This window comes from Acinonyx jubatus, chromosome D2, assembly GCF_027475565.1.
Source record: "Acinonyx jubatus isolate Ajub_Pintada_27869175 chromosome D2, VMU_Ajub_asm_v1.0, whole genome shotgun sequence".
NCBI classification, from domain to species: domain Eukaryota; kingdom Metazoa; phylum Chordata; class Mammalia; order Carnivora; family Felidae; genus Acinonyx; species Acinonyx jubatus.
Genome location: NC_069393.1, coordinates 59,975,335 through 59,998,576, shown reverse-complemented (window position 1 = coordinate 59,998,576; position 23,242 = coordinate 59,975,335). Strand labels below are relative to the sequence as shown.

Here is a 23,242-nt window from a genome sequence, read left to right as displayed (position 1 = left end):
TACCATCAAATAGTTCTTTTATAAACATCTTCACTGATTTTACTAGATGCTGTTATTTGACAGTGGACAGAATAGCAACTATGGAATTCATTGCCTCTTAAATGTTTCTTACCCAAATTACGTGCTATTTTTATTCTTGTCCCATGTTAACATATCTTTGTCAGGGATTCCCAAGACTACCTTCAGGTTTTGTTTTAAGTAGGCTCTATGCCCAATTTGGGGCTTGAACTCACGACCCTGAGATTAAGAGTTGCATGCTCTCCTGACTGAGCCAGCCAGGCACCCCAAGACTGCCTTCAGGTTTAGCGGTTCACTAGAAGGACTCATACTTATGCTTGTAGTTTATTACAGTAAAAGGATACAGATTAAAATCTGCAAAGGGAAAGATGTATATTGCCGAGTCCAGGAGAAACCAGGCATAAGCTTTCGGTTGTCTTCCCACAGAATACGGGACAGTGTTTAATTCTTTCAGCAATGATACGTGACATACGAAAACTGTTGCCAGCCAGGGAAGCTCACCTGAACCTTAGTGTCCAGGGGATTTAATGGGAATGAGTCATGCAGGCAGCCAGTGCCCATATGATTGACTCAGCCATCAAGAGTTCAGCACCCACCCACTGCTCAAACTGATACAGCATGTCCCAGGGCCCCAAGTATACAAAAACAGGCATTCACCAGGAGTCACATTGTTAGGCTAAACTCTCCCCCTGTGGCCCAAGGTCTTAGGCATACAAGGACAGGATATTCCAAGGGCTCAGTAACATAGGAAAATACTTATTTTAAAGCAGAATATTAAATGTAATTACTTGATAAACACTTCTGCGATAAGCAAGTCAAAAGGTTATCGCTTTTTAGATACTGTGTGGACAAGATTAAAATGAAAGGAGTGATCTCCTTCAAAGAACTCACAGCCTAACATACATCTCTCAGAATCTTAATAAAAAGCAGACACTGGTAAATACTATAAGAGTCACAAGGAGATCTATCCTTTGTATTTTTGCTTCCTCCTGGACTTGACCTCGAAGACTCCCAAGGGGGCACCCGGGTGGCTCAGTAGGTTGAGCGTCCGACTTCAGCTCAGGTCATGATCTCACGGTTTGTGGGTTTGAGCCCCACATCAGGCTCTGTGCTGACGGCTCAGAGCCTGGAGCCTGCTTTGGATTCTGTGTCTCCCTCTCTCTCTTGTCTCTTCCCCACTCGCACTCCATCTCTCTCTCTGAAAAATAAAAAAAAATAATAAAAGAATTCCAAAGAACTAGGTTATATCTGGTTATATCTATTTGGCCTATTGTTCCCACCAGGCAGTAAACCAAGTAATGAAGAACACCGGGGGCGCCTGAGTGGCTCAGTCAGTTAAGCATCTGACTTCAGTCGTGAACTCAGTTTGTGAGTTCGAGCCCCGCATCGGGCCCTGTGCTGACAGCTCAGAGCCTGGAGCCTGCTTCGGATTCTGTGTCTCATTCTCTTTCTGCCCCTCCCCCACTTGTGCTCTATCTCTCTCTGTCTCTCAAAGATAAATAAATGTTAAAAAAAAAAAAAAAAGTTGATTGATTGGCTTTCAAATCTCTACCCCTAAAATCAGTGTGATCTTCGGCTTCGTCAACAGAAATACAGTTTCAGATCAAGGGAGTTAATACTTCCAATGTCTGATTCATGTTGTACCAGTTCTGGGTAACATACCTAACTACTGAGAGATGGGAGGGTAATGGGATAGGGTATAAGACCCAGAACAAAAACGAGCAAAGGTTGAGCAGTTGCTTACGGTTAATTTGGAGAGGCAAAAACTTACGGCAGGACAATACAAGGTAGCTGTCTTCAAATAACCAGAGGGTCAAGGACTCGGATGTGGGAGAAGCACAAGCAAGAACAGACAAATGCCGACTTGTCTTGGGTTAGTTAGCCTGGCCGCCCCCAGCAACAGCACGCCTTCAGTGATGATGAGATAAGACCAAAGAGTTTTCAAAAAGAATTTTTACTGTAAACAAAATTAAACAAATAAGAGTATATGAAGTACAGATTTCAGAACCCAGCTTCAGTGGCCTTATAAGAGTAAATTTGTTTGGCATAGCTGTTTGGCACACTTTGTTTTTACCTAAACCCTCTCGGAGGTGACACTAAGCAAAGATGCCCAGAGGGATAGTTTGTGGTAGTTGTAGTTTGGCAGAACGTGTGCTTGGAGATTTCTCAGTTCCTCCCTTAGATCCGTCCCAATCTTTTCTCTCTAGTATGGGCCAAAGTCATTTTCTCTGACCTTGGGCTTCACTGAGCTTCCCCTCTGCTTCTACTGCATTGCCCTTGCCTGTTGATTCAGTGACATTCTTGTCTCTGACAGTTCCTTCTCTGGTCCCCAAGCTAACACAGTTCTATACATGCACACAATGAGTCTCCTACAGTGACTTTGAATTCTTGAAAGTAATACCTCTACCGGGATGCCTGAGTAGCTCAGTCGGTTCAGCGTCTGACTTGGGCTCAGGTCATGATCTCATGGTTTGTAAGTTCAAGCCCCAGGTCAGCCTCTGTGCCGACAGCTCTAAGTGTATCCTCTGTGATTCGATCCTAGATGAGTATTCTTGTAGGATCACCGAGTTGTAATTGGTTTATCACATGTATGTGTGACTAAACTTGTAAGTTTTTTTTTTCTTTAAAATTCTAAGAGTTGCAACCTCTGTAGTGTGTTTTCTCATCTTGGAAACCCCTAGTAATAGAAAAGATTCGAGCAGATGCTGATTCTGAATGTTTGTCTCTGTTTTCTTCAGTAGATCCTGACCAAAGAGTAGGTCCTCGTTTTTATCCCTTTTCAGTATGTTGTTCTGCAAATGAGTTTGATTATTGGCATCTCTACAAAACTGCACTGATGAAATCTAAATTTTATCACCTATTGAGATTAATGGTCATTTCACAGATGAAATGCCATATCGATCTCCTGAAAGCATGCCAAATATTTACTTACATGGAACGGATATTATGGTTTGATCTTTACATTTTGATTCTGTTCTGATGATGTCTGTAGTTTTACAGAGGTTCTAATTGTGATAATATTTCCATATAAATGAGAACAGATTTTTTTTCTTTGAATGTTTTTAAGAAAATGTTTTCCCAAGAGAAAAGCTGGGTGAATAATATTTTAAATTAGAGATTGAAGATGGCAAAAGTTTCCAGGACAGATTTTTTTTATCTAAAAAAAGACATAGAGGCAGTATTGCATAATGGTTAAGGACATGAATTTTCAAGCCAGACTGCATAGCTTTGATTCCCAGATTTGCTTCCTGCAAGGCATATGGTCTTGGACATGTTATATGACTTCTCTGATCTGTAAATAGGGACAAAGGAACCTAACTCAAAGAGATGTTATGAGAATTAATGAATATGGGAAGTATTCAGAACCTTAGCTGGCATATAGTCTACTATCAAATTCAAATATGGTCCCTATGTAGTCACTTCTTAGATTACTTTGCTGCATTAGTTCCTTTCTAATGAGTGGTGGGGTCCGCTAATATTAAAAGACTGATATTGAAACGTTTGTTATTTTTCCTGTCTTCTTTCTGATGTATTTTCTCTACTCACCTCCTTCTATGGATAACCAGGCGAGGGACAGGGACACAGCCTCTAACGTCAGACCTGGATTCTGCTTTCACTCTAATTCTAGTCTTAGCTCTGCTGCTTATACTTTGCAGACTAGATTAGTCCTTAGACAATTTCAGTTGCCAGGAGTTCCTTTTACTGAGCTCAGTCTGGCTTGAGGTAAAGATAAAAGATTTGTCTAGCCCTGAAGGACATCAGGAACTCCATATGTCATTTATGAATCTTTATGGCAGGAAATCATGGGAAATGGAAGTTACACTTCTCATTTATTCATATTTATGGCATAATAAGTAAACCTAAGTGAGTTAATTTTTTTTTTAAGTAGGCTCCATGCCCAATGTGGAGCTTGAACTCACGATCCTGAGACTGGGAGTCACGTGCTCTCCTGACTGAGCCAGCCAAGAACCCCTTATTTGTTTTAGTAAGCACCTCTAGGGGCACCTGGCTTGCTAGGTTAGTAGAGTGTTCAACTCTTGATCTTGGAGTCTTGAGTTTGAGCACCACGTCGGGCATAGAAATTACTTACGAAAAATGTATAATAAATACTTCTAAGAAAAATACCTTTTTTGCCCTGCACAGTATGCAGCAACTAACTAGACCTGCTACTGATCATATTCTAAAACTCCAGCCCTTATATTTATGATTTTGGCTACCCGCTGCTAACATTCTATAGCCCCTATTAATAAGAGCATACAATAGAGCTAGAATGAAATGTCTCAGACTTACACACAGAGACCAATTGCCTCACCAGGGGAGGGAGTGGCCATGTGGTGATGTATGGTAATTAATCGATGAGGAAGGGAGCCTGGAGACCCCTCCAAGATCAATCTTCATTTTTCTTTGTAGCCTGAACTTTCTGTTTTATTTTATTCGGAATCACTAAAGAACTGTAGAAACAAATCTTTAAATATCTGCAGTGTGATTCACCGTATCTTATTATAATCCTGGGCTATGTGTCTGTATTTCTGTGTGTTTCAAGGGATTGTAAGCAAGAATTTATAAATTTTAGCTAGTCACCACCCCCACTGAGTAAGCTTGTCAAATATCAGCATAAAACATGAGTGCAATCAAATAATCTAAGAGATCAATAGGGGAAGAGAGAAGCCATTTGATCTACATAGTAACCGTTCTTCTCATCTTTTGAGGATTTGCAGCAGGGGATGGTAATTTAATGATAACAATCCTTTGGCTGGATTCAGGAGCATTTGCCCCTTTTGCAAATGGCATAGACCATATGAGATATTTGAAAATAGCGAAGTCATGATTGGCTTAAATCTAAAATGTACATGAAGTTTGAACATGCAGCAAAGCTAGTAGTGTATGTTCTATAAAGAAAAATAAAATTTCACATACGAGCTCTATTTTAAGATCCTATAAAGCCCTCCCCCCCCTCAGTTATTTCCATTTTAAGTACTGGGCTTTCAGGCACACCAGCTTATTTGGTTCTAAGGGGGAAAACGTACTCTTAGGATTTAGATGCTTTTCAGGACTTTGAAGATTTCTGATGATAGAATAATAAAAATAGTATCAGTTGGAAATCAGTGATGGGTGCTCATTAGCAACCAATATTTCTAGCTATTCTTTCTTTTGTTTACATCCAGGGGGTATTTCTGGCTTTTTCTCTAGGTTCTGCTTCAAAATCAATACTCTTATTAGATCTGGCTTATGTTGTCCTCACGGAATTCCTTCCAACTGAGATTGATTGACCCAGGTGGCTGTACGTAATGGTCTCAGCTGGAGCAGAAGGTATAGTAGACTTTGTAATTATATTTTTCTGATAGTTCCATAAATTCTCTATCAGTGGATTTTTTTAGATTGAGGTGAGATTTACATGATATAAAATTAATCATTTTAAAGTGAACAATAGTATGTTCACAATGTTGTGCAACTACCACCTCCATTTTAGTTCTAAAACATTTCCATAAGTCCAAAATAAAACCCCGTATCCACTGAAGAGTTACCCCTTATGCCCCCTCTCTTTAGCCCTGACAACTACCAATCTACTTTCTGTTCCAATGAATTTTTTTTTAATTTTTAAAGGTTTATTTTTAAAAATGTATTTTTAAAAAATTTTTAATGTTTATTTATTTTTTAGAGAGAGAGAGAGAGAGAGAGAGAGAGAGAGAGAGAGAGAGTGCTAGCAGAGAGAGAGGGCGACACAGAATCTGAAACAGGCTCCGGGCTCTGAGCTGTGAGCACAGAGCCCGAGGTGGGGCTCAGACTCACAAACTGTGAGATCATGACCTGAGGCAAAGTCGGATGCTTAATCGACTGAGCCACCCAGGCACCCCTTTAAAATGTTTTTAGAATATTTACTTAATTTTGAGAGAGACAGAGTGCAAGCAGGGGAGGGACAGAAGAGAAATGGAGACACAGAATCCAAGGTAGGCTCCAGGCTCTGAGCTGTCAGCACAGAGCCTGACGCAGGGCTTGAACTTGTGAATAGGGAGATAATGACCTGAGCTGAAGTTGAACACTTAACTGACTAAGCACCTAGATGCCTTAATGTTTATTTATTTTTGAGAGAGGGAGAGACAGAGCACCAACAGAGGAGGGGCAGAGAGAGAGGGAGACAGAGAATCTGAAGTAGGCTCCAGGCTATGAGATGTCAGCACAGAGCCTGATGAAGGGCTTGAACTCGTGAATTGGGAGACCATGACCTGAGCCAAAGTTGGACGCTCAACCAACTGAGCCACCCAGGCACCGCCCCTGCCCCGTCCCCGCCGCCGCCGCAATGAATTTCTTAATACATTTCAAAAACGATTTCATATTTGCCTTTAGAGTCATCAGTGGTGGTTCTGGACTCCCTGCTTTTGTTCACAAGTAAGTTTTAGAAGTTTATCTGCAGGACTATAGGTGATTTGTGTTGTGTCTGGAGCTAAAACTTGGACTCTAGTTTCCAGACAACAGCTCAAATCTTGCCGTCTTCTTTAGCTAGTGCAGTAAAATGAATTCTAAGTATCCTGGATTCATTACCTCTTGAGGAATTGTCCCTGCTGTAATATTCCTTCATTTCCAGGCCCTTTGATACTGAGCTACAGAGTTCCTTTGCAAAATTACATTTTAAAACTCCTTTTTAAGAATTAGGTAATCGCATCTAATTCTGTTTCATTTTTAGTAGGAGGTGACTCAGTTAGATGGGCTCAGAACCCAGTTTTGAGCTCCCACGACCTCACTGCAATGCAGGACGGTAACAGGTTCAGGAAGTCTGGAAAGCAGTTTGCCTATGGGACTTGGTGTTGCCCATGGTTTCTGGGGCAGAAAAACCTGAAGTAAAACCTGGTGAAGAAGGGGTGAAAAAGGTGATAGAAATAAAGATTCCCACTCCCTCAAGTGAGGGGACTTGCTTTTCTGTAGAGAAGCAATATTGGAAAGACAAGCACTGCGGTCAGAAGATCAAGGCTCAAATCCCAGCTCCCTAACTCTGTGACAATAGACATGGGTTTTAACCTTGCCATTCCAAGGCTCTATTTCTTCATTTGTAAAATGGGTATACAAATACTATCTAAAGAGTGGTTGTGAGGTTTAAGTGAGATAATTCTGTTTGCTGCCTAGAACAGTGTCAGACACATAGTAAGTAGGTACTGAATAAATTAAAGCTGTTATTAGTCTCAGGAGGCAGGGGATCTCATTGTCTAATGAATCTGAAAGTCATATTGGTTATCGCTAATGCGCTTTGTGGGCAGGCTTCCCCACAGTCTCACAGACTCTTTGTTGTCCTGTTCTAGTAGTTGGTTCCTCTTCTTCTCCCCCCTGCCTTATGATTCTGAACCCTGTTTCCTTGTTACTGTAATGGTCCTGATTTACTAATTTATCAACTCCAGGCTTTTAATGTCTTTATAACTGAGCTCACGGCAACCAGTGGCAACTCACTGAAAATAGATGTAAATTAGAGCTAGAGATTATATAACTGTAATCAAAAGATGCTGGTTTTCCAGAGACAGATCCATTAACCAAATACGTAGAATCCTTAGAAGTGGCAACCAATATCTATATTGAAAACCCATGTGTTGATGAGACTATTATTTTTATCCCTAATAGGCCCTGAAAGATGTTTGATTACTATAAAGCTCTCACTGTTAGTGCAGGATGAACATCTCTTTTCCCAAGCAGTTCCGTCGATGTATCCTTGCATGGCATGCAAGTACTCTCAGCCAGATGGACTGAGAAGGACAAGATTGTTCAAGATTCAGCAAGCTCCAGCTTCACCACCACTATCGGTGGGGGTGGCACCCACATCACCTCATTTCAGTCTCCATCCTGGAATGTGACATGGCATTAGGGAATCTCAACTCCATGGACTTCTGGATACCAGAAGTAAACTGTCCAACGAGGAACCCCAAACCCCTTGATATGGACAAAGTTTTGTGTATTTTTCTGGAAAAAGGGTCCATAGCTTCCTCCAAGGAGTCTGCAATCCATCAAAGGTTAGCAATCATTACAGTGGAGGAAACTTCTACTGCTGCCTATGTTCTACCTAAACATATCTGCAGAAGTATAACCTCATTTTCAAAAAAGGAAAAGATTCTTATTGTTTTGAACTACCTTTTATCATATGCGTTCTGCGCATATCCAGGCACAGAATCTATTGTCTTGCATCATTTGTTTGATTTGATTCCTCCACTCCCTGCCATAAACTGTCCATTTAGCGCATTACGTGTTTCAGCCAGTGTGAAACACATGCAGACTATATAGCCCCAAGGCTTGGGCAGGGAGAAAAACAACCTTAAATGTAGATGCAAGGAACAAAGCATAAATAATTTCCAAATTATTTGGGGGTACAGTTGTCTCATTGAACCAAAACAGTGCTTCTCTCAACTGAAATAGCAAAAACCACAGAACACAAGTTATGTTGGTGGGATGCGTGTGACTTTTAATTCTTATCTTACTAATGTTTTACAGGAAGTCTGAGGAGTAAAGACAGGGATGGAGTGAGGGAAAGGAAGAAGAGAAAGCATCTTTCCAGTTCCTTGAACCATTGCAGCAGGTCCTAGGATAAGAAAGTTTAGTAAAAGCATCACGCCCTATCTGTTTGTGAATGGAGATGCGTGACAGAGACCTGGCAACTCTTTAGGTCTGGTGGAAGTGAATGCAAACAGAGAATTAACCCGACATCAAACTTGGCACATGTACATGGAAGACTGGGCAATGCGGCTGCTACACAGTTGGGCAGATGAAAAGCTGACTCTCCAGAATGTACTTCCTAGCACGTGAGTAGGAGCATATGTACCCCTTCTCTAGTCTGGGCGTCGCTGCCTCTCCAGTAGGGAAGGGAGACCCCACCAACCATGCAGCAATGGGAAAACTGTTGGGCAGGACTCTTTTATTAAGACAAGAGAAAGATTTCTTTTTCATGTTTGCCGGTGGTGTTGATTGACCAGAGGTGACTTCTTTTACTTTGGGGCAGTAGCATGGTTTCTGGGGATAATATAATTACACTTAGCGTTCTTCAAAGGCATAGGAGAGTAAAAGCAAGGCCTTGTTAGGACCTAGACTGTGGAAAAGGGGATAAGTGGGTTCTAAGGGTCAGGGTACGAAAGAGCTAATTCTAGATCACCACAAATGAACTGACACAGAGCAATGAGACCTTGGCTTTTCCCATCCACACAAATACTCACCTCTTCTAGCTTATACTACTAAATCTAAGGTCAGCTTAATCACAGCTTGGGACACTATTAGTGTGTTTCTAAAGTTAAAGTGAACAGCTACATTCAGAATAAAGTACTTTTTTTCCCCCTAATTAAATGGATTTGAATAAGCTGAAAGCCTAAAATCTAGGGACTCCTTTCATTATTGTATTTGTTGGGGTGACCCTTAAAACTTATCACTGCTTTTTTTTTCTTTTTTCTTTTTTCCTTACAGAATTGGAAGGACATGAAATGGGTAGGGAGAAGTCATTCCACGAATCACAGAAATGGTCAACATGCATCTAATTTTACCCATTGAACAGAGAGAGCTAAAGGGGGTAAGTTCTTTTGAGAAGAACCTAAATGTGTTTAAGGGGGAAGAATACTACACTAGCCTCTTTTTTTGTTTTTTTTCCTGAATGGAAGAAAGGATACAAGGAATTGTGAGAGGTGGGAGGAAGTGTCCATTAAACAAACACCTATCACTTGTGAAGCAGTTTTGTCAGAATGGTGTTGGATGTGGACCATTGGTTTACCTTTGGCAGTGATCTTATGTTTTATGTACCTAGAGTGAGACTATATAGCGGGGTAATGTCTGGGTATAGCGAGCAAATACAGGTTTTAATTTCAATTCACAGCAAATGACGATGATCACAGATTTAGCACCTTGATTTGTACTTCCTCTGTACCTGAATCATCTAATGCTGTGAAGCCTGAGCTTTAGGTGAGAAAGCGGAATTCTTAGATAACTCCTCTGTGGTTGTGCTAGGACTGCAGCTTGCTCCAACCTAAGGGGTGCTTTTCTTATTAGAGAAAGTAAGGATTCAATGCTAAATAGGAGACTGAAGCCTTGAAGACATTTTATAGTGGTGACAGGTGTTTTGGTTCAGGAATAGGCTCTTTAACAAGTCGAATGCATATTATCCCCTCTTAAGCATTAACCTTATTAAAGCAACAGAATTAAATTTTTTGGCTTGAAGTGGTACTTTCTTCTATATTCAATTTCTCGGTTTTCTTAGTAGATATGACCGTCTCCTCCAGTATTTCTTCAAAACTTTCTCCTATCTGGGAGGTTTTCTTAGAGGCCACCTTAGAAGCCTCTTCCTCCTCCTCCTCCTCTTTCTTAAGAGACAGCCCAGTGGATAAGACTTTGGAGGTTGTAGAACTGAGGATTCTAGGTGGGAGCAGATAACCCGGATTGGGAGGTGGATTTAGCCCTGAAATGCTTAATCCACTGGTGCTAAAACGTGTCTCTTCGCCTTCCAGCAGTTTCCTGTAAATCCAACAGAGAAACATTCTTAGGAAGTCAACTTGCAACTTTTTTGAAAAGAACTTAACCCTCCAGCTCCTATTCATTTTAGAAAGATTCCATAAGACTCTTCAGTTTCTTCATGAGATTGAGACCAATAAATATTGAATGCCAAGGCTCAAAGACTTGGAGTTTATCCAGCACACGCACAGGTACACGCACACATGCACACTCTCACATCTTCAGCACCAGCTGTGTTTAAGGCACTGTCAAAGGGAAACCTATCCTATTCACAAATATGTTCAAAAAGGAATTTCTGTACAATTCTCCTTGGCCTCATCACACCCATTTTTGGCATTTAAGAGTCTACAAAGCTCTAAGAAGAAGTAATGTTACTATTTAAAACCTTAAATGCAATAGGGATAAGGAGGTGAGAAGTCCACAAAGGAGGAAAGAACCACCTAATTCAGCCTGAACTTGAGATTTGTACTTTTTCAACGTACAAAGGGAATGGAACCAACAACACAAAAACCAGTAAATGAAACTGTTTCAGATACCAGACTTTTTCTCAGCCTCACCTAACCAGCATCATAAGTGTGGCCCCAATACTTTGTTTCTCATAACTCTAATAATTTTTATGACCTTTTCTTTAAAATCAGAAACTCAAGAGCACCTGGGTGGCTCAGTCAGTTAAGCATGTGACTCTTGGTTTTGGCTCCGGTCATGATCTCACGGCTTCATGGGTTCAAGCCCCACATGGGGCTCCACGCTGACCATGCAGAGCCTGCTTGGGATTCTTTCTCTCTCTCTCCCTCTCTCTCTCTCTGCCCCTCCCACACTTGCACTCTGTTTCTCTCAAAATAAATAAATAAACTTAAAAAAAAAAAAAACCTCTCAGATCTGGGTTGAAGCTGAACTCTTTCATTTACCAGCACTATGACTTAGAATAAGTTACACCGTCAGTCTGTGGTTCAAGTTTCCTCATCTGCAAAATGGAAATAATATGACTAGATAATTTAAATATAGTATCTAATATAGTGCCTGGCACATAGTAGTCATCCCAAAAAGAGTAGCTGCTGTTACTACCTTTTTTTAAAGGTTCACTAAAACGTTGTTTGAGTAGAAATCCAGGGGGATACCTCACATATTAGGATGTTCTATATTGTATAAACCTTATTTTTAAAAGTTAGAGTCTGGTGGATTTTTTCTTTTAATCTTTTTTTAATGTTTATTTTATTTTTGAGAGAGAGAGAGAGATAGAGAGACAGAGATAGAGCACAAGCGGGGGAGGGGCAGAGAGAGAGGGAGACACAGAATCCTAAGTAGGCTCCAGACTCCGAGCTATCAGCAAGGATCCCAACGTGGGGCTTGAACTCATAAACCACAAGATCGTGACCTGAGCCGAAGTTGGACGCTTAACCAACTGAGCCACCCAGGTGTCCCACAGTCTGGTGGATTTTATGTCAACCTCTGGATACTCACATTATTTCCTTAAATCCTAGCAGAGGTAGGTAGACTACTCCAGGACTAGTAAGGTGGAGCTGAGATATAAACAAGTTGAAGGACAGAGGGGTCAGCTCACCTGCACAGGGCCAGTGATGTCTTTCTTTCCTCATCCCCCCTCACCCATCAGAAATCAGAGAGACTGAAACCACTTTATCCACTTATTGGGGTAGTGTTGCCCCAGATGACTGGACCTGGTTGGGTGAGCATCCCCTCTGAAATACCTGTAAGCGGCAATCTCAATATCAAGAGCCATTTTGACATTGAGCAAGTCCTGGTATTCCCGAAGGTGGCGAGCCATCTCACTCTTGGTGTTCCTCAGATCATTCTCCAGCTGCCCGATGCTATCCTGAAAAGTGATAGATCCAACATATTTGAGCCAGCTGAAATTCAGTAAGATTTACACAAAGAAAGGATTCTCAATCCTGACTCCACATTAAAAATCTAGGCCTGTCCCCCGGCCCGGATTCTGATTCATTTGTTCTGGGGTGGGGTTCCAGGAACTGCATTTTTTCATAAAGGTTGGATGATTTGGGTGCATGGTCAGGGTTGGGCACTTCTACTGCAGGGCATATGGTTCTTGATTGAACATCGGAGAGATATTTTCTCTTTTTTAAATGTTTATTTATTTTTGAGAGAGAGAAAGAATGCTAGTGGGGGACGGTCAAAGAGAAAGGGGGACAGAGGATCCGAAGCAGGCTCTGTGCTGACAGCGGAGAGGCTGATGCAGGGCTCAAACTCACAAGCCATGAGATCATGACCCTAGCTGAAGTCGGACACTTAACCAACTGAGCCACCCAGGCACCCCCCTCTCTCTAACTTACTTATCATCCCTCCTTTGTTTGTTGTATTGCTGCTGAATAACTCCATCGTTGCATGTCTTTTCCAAAACCAAAGCCTCAGGTTAGAAGCTTAGACTCAGAAAATTCCAACTGTGAAAAGCACAGAGGATGGCAAGTCTTCTCTGTCTCCATTCATTTTGATGGTTTCCTGGAAGTCTGCTACTCAATCATCTTACTGAAAGCATTTTACACAATACATAAGGAGGAAGCAGAAAGACTCCATGGAATTGTTTTAATACAAATGACAGATTTAAATTATATATTTAAAACGAAACTAACTAGGTTCATGTAATAGCTTTGCTCCAAATTCTTTCCGGTGCAAACCCAGGCACGGAAGAAAACTAGCTTTAAAGTTTTGATTCTTGAGCAGCCAGAAGATTTTTTTTTACTGATTTATTTATTCCAAAAAAATTTTTTTAACATTTATTCACTTTTGAGAGAGACAGAGCACAAGTGGGGGAGGGGATTGAGAGAGGGAGACCCAGAATCTGAAGCAATCTCCAGGCTCTGAGCTGTCAGCACAGAGCCCGACTCAGGGCTCAAACTCACGACGGGAGATCATGACCTGAGCCAAAGTCTTAACCGACTGAGCCACCCAGGTGCCCCAACAATTTATTTATTTTTATTTAAGTTTTTTCCTTTGTTTATTTTGAAGAATGAGCAAGAGTGAGTGGGGGAGGGGCAGAGAGAGAGGGGGACAGAGAGAATCCCAAGCAGGCTCCACACTGTCAGTGCAGAACCCGACGCGGGGCTTGAACTCACAAACCATGAGATCATGACATGAGCCAAAGTTGGATGCTTAACCGACTAAGCCACCCAGGTGCCCCCAGAGGATCTTTCAAAACACAGCAGATTTTGTTGCTTACTTTCTTGAAACCTTCTAAGAGCTTTAGAATAAAGTCCAAACTCCTCAGCATGGTCTATACTATTCCCCTTGCTCAAAGTGTTTCAGCTACCCTGGCCTTTTTTGCTCCTTAAACTTACCAATGAACTTACTAAGTTCATTGCTGTCCCAGGCCCTGTAGGCTAGCTATTTCCTCTATTTGGAATGCTCTGTAGTGGGTCTTCCGTGGCCAACTCTGTGTCATCGAAGATTCAGTTCAAACGCCCTCTGCTCAGATAGGTCTTCCTTTGTGTCTAATGGAGGTACCCTTTCCACACTGACCTAGCACGGTATTTTACCTCAAGCTAGGCCAGTAGCTAGCCTGGGCAGGGGCTTTGTGCAAATGTGAAAAAGGCAACTCCAGTGAGAGGACAAATTACAAGAAAGCACATACTTGAAAGTGGCCACTCTGCTCTTGGCTCTTATCATTATCTGAAATTTTCTTGTTCATTTATTTTCTGTCACCTTCCTTTATCTCATGGTTTTTCAACCTGGGAACTATTGACACTTTGGGCTGGATAATTCTTTGCTGTGGGAGGTTGTCCTGTGCATTGTAGGGTGTTTGGCAGCATCCCTGACCTCCACTAGTAGCACACCCCCTCCCTCCCAGTGGGGATAACCAACAATGTCTCTAGACATTGCTAAATGTCCCCTAGAAGGCAAATCACTCAAATCAAATGTAATTTACACGGAAACAGGGTCTGTTTCTGTTTAGTTCACCCCCGGCAGCCCAGATCCTAGCACAATGCACACTGAGACGCTCAATGAATAATTGTTAAATGAATGAACGGTGTTACACAAGCACTTTTCCTATGACCTGAAAAGATGTGAGCTAATAACCCATGTAATTCAGTTGCAGCTTTGTCAACGTAAAGAACACAGCAATTTAGAGTAACTTTTGTGAATGAGTGATGCAAATAAACATCAGAAGCCTCAAGAAGTAAGTGGTGAGGGGCCCTCATAACTTCCCGTGTGGGAAGGATAAAGTGGTGGTGAAGGCAGTGCTGATAACATCAGGGGGTGCAGACTTCCAAATCAGGAGACTGCAGAAAGAATGAAAATTCATACCACCTACCTGTTCTATAAATATTGACAGGAATACCGCGAAAGAGAGACTCAATTAACTGAGGGGTACAGAGCAGGGAATGACAAGCAGTAGGGAAAATACATATTACACGGACAGCGATGGGAATATTCCAAAGTGTGTTAAGGTATCATAAGGGCTTAAAATGGTTTTTACCAAAAATTTTCTTGATGGCTGTTACCAGAGTTTAAACTAATCTACAAACAAGTCTGCTAGTGAAGCACTGGGGGTAAGAGAGGCAACACTACCATGGTAAAGGGGAAAAGGGGAAAGGGGAGGAGGCTTTTCATCATGCGAAGTAGCAGGAGAAATGAAATTTGAGGAAAAGTGGAGGATTTCATCAGGATATTTGGGTTGTATTTCTTGCCCTGCCACAAATACCCAACATACCTCAGTCAGTTTTCTATATTTTAGTTTCTTCAAGACTTCCATTTCTACATATGGAATATTATAATGTTTATTCTTTCCTGAGATATACTGAGATCCTCAAGTTAGGATTCCAGCTTAAGGGACCTCACATTACTATATGAGTCTATTATCTGTTAAATTAGATAACAGGCATTAGAACAGCACTTGTCACATAGAAATTGCTCAGTAATTGCTAATGATTTTTATTACTGTTAATATCATACCATGTGACTCTATACCCTTTTTAATCAAATGGACAGATTAATCATGTGTCCTCCCTACAACCCCTTGGATCACTAAGGAAAGCAATATATAATAAAACTTTAATATTAGATAGTTGAAGGCATATTCCTTAAAGCACCAGATTAAAGAAAAAAAACAATTTTGAACAAAGACCTTTCTAAAGTGGCTTCTACAATTTTTTAAAAGTTTTTATTTTATTTATTTATTTAAAAAAATTTTTTTAACGTTTATTCATTTTTGAGAGACAGGGAGAGACAGAGCATGAGTGGGGGAGGGGAAGAAAGAAAGGGAGACACAGAATCTGAAGCAGGTGCAGGCTGTCAGCTGTCAGCACAGAGCCCAACTTGGGGCTGGAACCCATGAACCGCGAGATCATGACCTGAGCCGAAGTCAGATACTCAACCGACTGAGCCACCCGGGGAACCCCTAAAGATTTTATTTTTTAAAGTAATCTCTACCTCCAATGCAGGGCTCAAACTCACAACCCCAAGATCAAGAGCTGCACACTCTGGGGTACCTGGGTGGCTCAGTCAGTTGAGCTCAGGTGATGATCTTGCCAGTTTGCCTTTCAGCACGGACCCACTTGGGATCTTCTGTCCCCCTCTTGCACTCTCCCAAAAATAAATAAATGAATAAATGAATGAATGAATCAATGAATGAATAAATAAATAAATAAAAAGAGCTCCACTCTCTACCAACCAAGCCAGCCAAGCACCCCACTTGTACCATTCTTAATTAGGACATAAACATAATGCAACCTTTCTTAGCAACCATGGGTTGTGATAATGATCAATTATTTTTCTATAGTTCTATGATGTCTTTTATCTTCTAGGTCAGCTGAGGTATATCAGGTTATTTCTATCCTAAATGGCCCCAAAGACCAGTGTTTGCATTAGTGCTTGTTACTTATTGGTTTTCTTTGTTCTGAAAGTGAAACTAATGCTACTTGTCTTTGATGATGACTGACTCCATTGGTCCCTCTTCTCTATTTTGCAGCAGGCTTGAAATTCAAATGACAAAGTGCTTTAGAATCACGTAAAGTAAGAATGAGTAAGTGAGGGGCACCAGAGGGGATCAGCTTACCAATATGTGATTTGAGGTTAGATGTTTTGTCTCATCAGGGGGTTAGTAAGGTCCTTTTTCTTTTTCTAAGTTTATTTATTTATTTTGAGAGAGCGGGAAAGAGAGGGGGAGAGGGGCAGAGAGAGAGGGAAAGAGAGAGAATCCCAAGCAGGCTCCACACTGTCAGCGCGGAGCCCAATGCAGGCCTCAAACCCTCGAACTGTGAGATCATGACCCCATCTTGAGCCAAAACCCCAAGAGTCAGATGCTCAACTGACTGAGCCATGCAGGTGCCCCAATGTGGTCCTGTTTTTGTTTGTTTGCTTCAGAGCTGTGTTTGCTGAATAAGAGGTTGTTGGGAGCTGAGTTCTAGATAGAGGAGATTTCCTTGAATTTTTATGTTATACATTTCATACATTTATTTTATGGATCGGAGTAGACAAAAAGCACAACTTGGCTCCTTTCGGAAGGAACTGGGCTGACTGCTGACCATTGCTCTTCAATGTCTAGTCTCTTTGTTTGTGCTCTCTTCCCCCACACCACGCTGTCTTGCATTGCCCTTCAAAAGCCCTGCCAAAGATGGCCTCCAGCTGGAAATCTGAGCAGAGCGCTGCAGTCTGCCCCCTCCCCCAACCACGCAGCTGCTGCTGGCTTAGCCTGAGGGAATGGCAGAGAGGCACTCCCAGTTCCAGCTGGGGTCTCTCCTGGAGTAATAGCTAAGACAAGTGCTGAGCATCTTCCCAAGGCCTGGAAGGATGCAGATCAGGAGTAAGAGAAATGGCCACACAAGCATCTGCACGGGAGAAAAGGAACCACAAACAGTGCTATGGGTTTCATCACTTTTAGCAGCCCTCAGCAAGGTGAGCAGTAGTGAACATAGCACAGTTTGAATGAAAGAGCCCATTAAGAATTACTGGGTGGGGAAAGGGGATTTTTATATGTGGACAACCCATATGCCTTATTCTCCTTCCTGTCTTTGCTTTCTCCCCCCCCCCCCCCCCGCCATCCCACCATACTTTAAAATCTTGCATATTATGAGCTGGTGTATATTCTGAAATGCGGTTTAGGTCAGCACACCTCCAAATCAGTCTGAGGAACAATAGAATGCAGCGCTTTTACTGAAATTGCATATTTTCCTGGACCCCACCTGTGAACAACTGAATCCAGTTGGGAGTAGGGGTAGGCCTGAGAATCTTTTTGTTAAGCCCCCAAGTGACCTTGGTGGATCAATGGGTTTAGGAACTACTAGTTTAAATTTATTTCTGTGAAGGAGCAATCAAGGTGGCCCTGGTGACAACAATACAGTAAGGCAGAGAGGGGCAAAAACCAAACCAAATACACATGGAAGAACTAAAAAAAAAAAAAAAAGGACCAAATGCAGTTTCTTTTGAATTCTAATTTCAGAGATAAATCTATTGAGCCATAGACTTATCTATCAGCCACTGTTACCCCAATCTCTAAGGGGCCAGCCCCTTCTTGCTATTTCATTAGGTTATATTCCAATCTCATACTGGAGAGAAGAGGGCAGACTTGGCTCATCTCCCTGGGGAGCATTAACTAATGGTGAGCTTGATTGTTCAGCAAGGTCTTTCAAGGAAAGCTTTGGCTTTCCAAGACCATAATACAGGGCCAAGGCCACCGGTATCCTGAAAAAATATCCTTAGATGTCTTTGGCAGAACAGGGCCTCTAATGGTGATGAAGCAGCTGTGCAGGAACCAGCTTCGCCCTGGGTCAGAGATGGGAAAGGGTTCAGCTGGAGGGTGGCTACATTTGGATTTTGAAGACAACGGTCCTAGCTCTTCATAATTTCTCCTGTCACCTGATTTGGACGCTCATATGTCATTGTGTACTTACCATGTCACCTTGAATCATTCTTTACCCTTTCAAAAGTGTAATAAGCTTTCTCTCCTTGAATAGGCTGTCAGCATTCCAGGCATGGAAAATGTGACTTTAATGGGGCTTTCCTCTGCCTCTTAAGAGGGTGGCAATCTTGCAAGGGAAAATGGGTCTATCACTCATCTTTGAAGCAGAAGAAAGAGAACCGCCTCCCATTACTGCAGTGAAAGGGGAGTAGGGAGGGGTGAGAGGGCAAGAAAACAATGGCTGAATCTCATTGTGGAGAAGGAGGCTTTTCATCTTAGTCAGCACTGCCAGAATTGTTGAGAAAACAGCCAGAGGACACCCCTGTGACTTCAGGCCTTCAGGATCAGCAGGTGAGGATGTGAGCCCCTCACAGGACTTCAGCCTGAAGTCCCAAGGGGTAGGAAATAGCTTTCCGTTGTCTCATCTCCTCTTCCACTCCACCAGCAGGTCCACTGAGGCTTTGATGGCTCAAGCTGATGGGGGCAGCACTGCAGAGCTGCAGATGCCGCAGTTTCTGTTGTTTTGTTAGTTTGCTTGTTTCCTGTAGACTGTATCTGGATGACCCTACTATTGTCTAACACTGAAAGCCTTTTAAAGCAAACAAAACAAGTCAGACAGTACTGTCACTACCTCTTAGAATGTAGGGCTATACCAAACAGAGGGCATGGCAAAGCCCAATTTAGATGACAGTTGCAGTTGTAGATAAATTATTCTTTTTGTAGAAATACTGGGCTAGCCCTTCAGAAGACCACCTACCTCATCTTTTGACGCTTCTAGAAGAACACATGAAGTCTCAATTAACTAAATGTAATTAATTCAGGCCATGCAGGGGCTAGGCCATATACTGAAACATTCAAGTTACAGCTTTTGAAGCAGAACAGAAGTATTTACTTGATTTGTGCTATAATTCCAAATGAACCAAAACAAATGGTCCAAGCAAGTAACGGGGGTAGTTTATAATGGACAACATATACTTGCACACCGATAATAATTCTTTAGCTGTAGACTAACATAGTACTTTCAAGATTTCACTCCTTTCTTGGTTCTATTTTATTAATGTTCCCAAACCCTGTTAATTTCATCAAATGTAAGCTTCAATCTTTGCTAGAATGAATTATTGAAAATTTCTGAATTATTACCATTCTACCCAATGGAGCTTTTATTGTACCTTGAAATTGAATCACACTATTTAGATTCCTTTCTTTCCCTTGCCTCTGTACCCTCTGTGGTTATAAGCCCAGAATGTCCTATATAGTAGAACCGAAGATGCAGTCGCCTTTGTTTGGAGACAAAAAGGAAGAAAGATCCAGTCAATACCTTCACAGGAGCTTAGAGGACACGCAAAGATGGAAAAAATAAGTGGCCTATAACAAAGATAGGACCATCCATCTCTGTGATTTACCACATGCATTTAGGTTGGAAAATTATTAAGGAGATGTGAATTTTCAAGTGAGACCTCACTGCTGCTGAGCACATTAAGTGTTTTTTGTTAAGTGCTAAGCCATCCATGACAGTGAAAATTGATGCTGTCCACGAGGTGACCTTTGATTGCAGGTAGCTAGGACTGATGTGATGGTGTTGCAGATGGGAAAAAAAAAGCCCAAAGCACTTAATTGCCTAGAGAGTCATAACTGGGACAAGAGACGAGAGAGACATCATTTCTGAGATGGAAAGAACTCTAGATCAGCACCGAGGACAGCGCCCCTGACCATTCCCATTTGCTAAGCGGTTTAAAGCTTTCTTTAGCAGAAATATCCGTAGGTCCACAAGGAAACTGTGTGTGCGCGCGTGTGTGTGCGCGTGTGTGTGGTGGGGGGAAGGGGAACAGGGGGCAGAGCAGAGCAGTTGTGACTAGCCCAATCACCCAGCTCCTTGGCTCCCAATCTCTAGACTCTTTTGAAGGCAAAAGTAAAGAAAATGGGATAGAACCCTTCCCAGTTCAGTCCAGCATTCTCTCTAGGGCAGACCATAATCCATAAATATCAATCCCTTTCAAAGTCAACCAAACAAGTCAGACAGCTGAGACAGCACTGTCAACCATGAGAGGCTGTAACCCACCTGCATTGGTTTCACTCCTACTTTTGGTGGGGGACTGTTCTTCAGATAGCCAGGGTGTTTATGTCCACTTGCGGACAGGGAGGCATGAATTAGATTTTTGGACTCTGAAAAACTTAAACTTAAGGGATTTTTCTAAAAGGTCTCTGACAGGGACGTGACGGGCAGGGACAGAGGGTGGCCAGGACTCTAGAATTAATGGTATAGACTCCAGGGCTCTTTGTTTGCCTCCAGTTGGAGCTCTTCCTCTTCCCTTCCCTCCCCTCCTCTCGGTTCCTAGAGCTCCAGTTGTGTGGGAAAGCGCAGGTAGGTGGGGGAGAGGACAGGGCGCCCCCTCCCTTTGCAGCGTTCCAGCTCTTACCTGGTAGCTAGCCACCTCTGCACTGTGCCGCTCCTCCAGCTCCAGGATCTGCCTCTCCAGGGACTCATTGGCCCCACGCAGCCCCTCAATCTCGATGGTGCGGGCCTGCAGCTGGCGCCGGTACTCGTGAATCTCCTCACGGCTTGCCCGGATGGCCTCGGTGCTGCGCGCTGCCTGCTCGTTCAGGTTGGCAAACTTGGACTTGTACCACTCCTCAGCTGACTGGAGGTTCTTGGCAGCCAGGGACTCATACTGGGCACGGATCTCCCTCAACGCCGAACTCAGGTCTGGTTTGGCCACAGCCACGTCCACCTCGGCCGCGGCCTGCGACGACGCCTGCAGCGTGGCCAGCAGCTCGGCCACCTCCTCGTCGTGCACCTGGCGCACGAAGGCCAGCTCGTCCAGCAGCGACTCCACCTTCTTCTCCAGGTCCAGGCGGGCCAGCGTGGCGCCGTCCACGTCGCGCTGCTGCGCCTTCAGGGCGCGCTCGGCGCCTTCGCGCCCTCGGCTCTCTTCCTCGCAGCGCGCCCGAAGCCGCTGCACCTCCTCCGCCAGACCGTCGCGCTCCAGCAGGGCCTGCGCGCGCGCCGAGCTCGCCTCCTCCAGCTGCGCGCGCAGGTCGCGCAGCTCGCGCTGGAAGAGCTCGCCGACGCGCGACGGCTCGGCGTGGCGCTGTCGCAGCGCAGCCAGTTCGGCTTCGAGCGCGCGGTTCTGCGTCTCCAGCTGGTGCACCTTCTCGATGAACACAGCGAAGCGGTCGTTGAGGCCCTGCAGCTGCTCCTTCTCGTTGGTGCGGATAATCTTGTACTCATTGGTGCGCGCCGCCGCCTGACTCAGGTCCAGCCCGTCGGATGCCGGGGCCCGGCGGTAGGCTAGGCCCAGGCCGAGCGACGAGGCCGAGGAGCAGGCGGCCGAGGAGGCGACATTGCAGCGGGACAGCGACTGGGAGCGGAAGCTACCCGCGCCACCGGCGCTGGAGAGGCGCGAGGATAGGCGAGAGCCATCTCCAAACACCTTGCGGTAGGAGGAGGCGCACAGGTAGTGCTCCGAGCCGAAGCTCATGGTGCTGGGACCAGGGCCGGGAGAGCGGCTGCGGCTGAAGGTCCAGAGCAGAGAAGAGGTGCGCCAGACGGGGCGCGGCTGGGCGGTGTGCACCGGGTTTTAAGGCGCCGGGGCTGGGGCGGTGCGTTGTGGGCGGAGCTCCTGCTCCGGGTCTGGCGGAGAGAGGGAAGGGGGGCCTTCAGGAGCGGGGGCGGGGAAGCGCAGTGACAACTGCAGCTGCGCGCGCGGGGGACCCAGGGCGCGGAGACAAAGCGATTTGCGTAGGAGCCGCTCCCTGTCCGCAGCGCCCCTCCCCAAGAATTGTGTGGTTTGGAAGTGACTTGAGCGGAGGGGTGCCTAAACGACTGGGGTTTCCCATCCGGACACTACCCGGCTCTGTCGTTTCCCTTGACCCTGTTCTCCTTGCCCCCTTTAACCCACCCGGAGTTAGGGTTTTCTGGGAGGTGTCCCGTACGCCAGCCCATCCCTACCCAGAAGCTCCTGAGGGTGAGGCACTGTTTTTCCAGTTAAGAGTGGGGACTTTGTCCCTTCCCTCAGGCTTTGTCCCTTCCCTCAGCCAGCTTGGGGTTCCCAAGGGGTAGAGTGGGTCTACGTCAGAGAGCATCTCATCAGCCGTTCCTCTGCAGCTCTCGCGGAAGCGCCCAGGGCAGGTGGCTGGGCGGAATGCCTGTGACGCCCCCGGAGAAGGGCGGGGAGGGGGGGGCGGATAGATAAAGAACACGGGCCCGAGAAGCGGATGGTGGAAAGAAGTGGAGGTCAAAGAGCTGGGATGGCTGCAATGGGCAAAACTGAAATGCCCCTGACATTTGTATAAAGGAACGGGTTTTCCACCCGCAGACCACACAGCTCTGTCGCTTCCCTTGACCCTGTCCTCCTTGCCTGCACCCGGAATTGTTGGGGTTTTTTTTTGTGTTTTTTTTTTTGTTTGTTTGTTTTTTGTTTTTAGGAGGAATCCTGTATGCCCATCCCCACTCCGGATCTCTGGATGGAGATGGATTCAGCACAGTCCCCACCACTCTCCATTGAATAACACCCAACTTCTTAATTCATTTACTTTACTTATCCAGCCCTGTAGGTGCTAGAGATTTCAGGCTATGTAAATCCTCATCTGGTTTAGCCGCGACCTTTCCTGTGTGGATCTCTCCTTGGACAAAAGAGGTCTCTGCAAACATTAAACTCCAGGAGTGGGGAAGGGTGCTGGCCACATGGCTGGCCTCGTTTATCGCACAGGGTGTGGGATGGGAGGAGGGGTAGTCAAGGAATGGGATCTGGAGAGATGAAGGCTGGGAGGAGTCAGTGTAGGATCTGTAGTATGCACTCACCTTCTAGCTTATTGTATCTCTCAGGATGTGGTTATGGCTTAGGAGAGGAAGTAAGAAGAACTTTTTAGTAAACTCCAGAATTCCAGACTGAAGGC

General features: G+C 44.2%; 2 protein-coding genes across 2 annotated transcripts in view; one reads left to right on the top strand and one right to left on the bottom strand.

The window, feature by feature from the left end:
- Positions 1-8,429: 8,429 nt before the first annotated feature.
- On the bottom strand, positions 8,430-21,825 carry INA (internexin neuronal intermediate filament protein alpha). The gene is made up of 3 exons (XM_027062978.2): positions 20,764-21,825; positions 12,186-12,310; positions 8,430-10,482 (listed from the first exon to the last, which is right to left on the bottom strand). The coding sequence occupies exons 1-3, from the start codon at positions 21,823-21,825 to the stop codon at positions 10,170-10,172; spliced, it is 1,500 nt and encodes a 499-aa protein (XP_026918779.1). The 3' UTR covers positions 8,430-10,169.
- NT5C2 (5'-nucleotidase, cytosolic II) overlaps positions 21,742-23,242 on the top strand; it is a 146,684-nt gene continuing 145,183 nt past the window's right edge. Inside the window, exon 1 of the mRNA XM_053207778.1 lies at positions 21,742-21,883. The gene's annotated coding sequence lies outside the window, so the exon portion shown is untranslated. The remainder of the gene's footprint in view (positions 21,884-23,242) is intronic.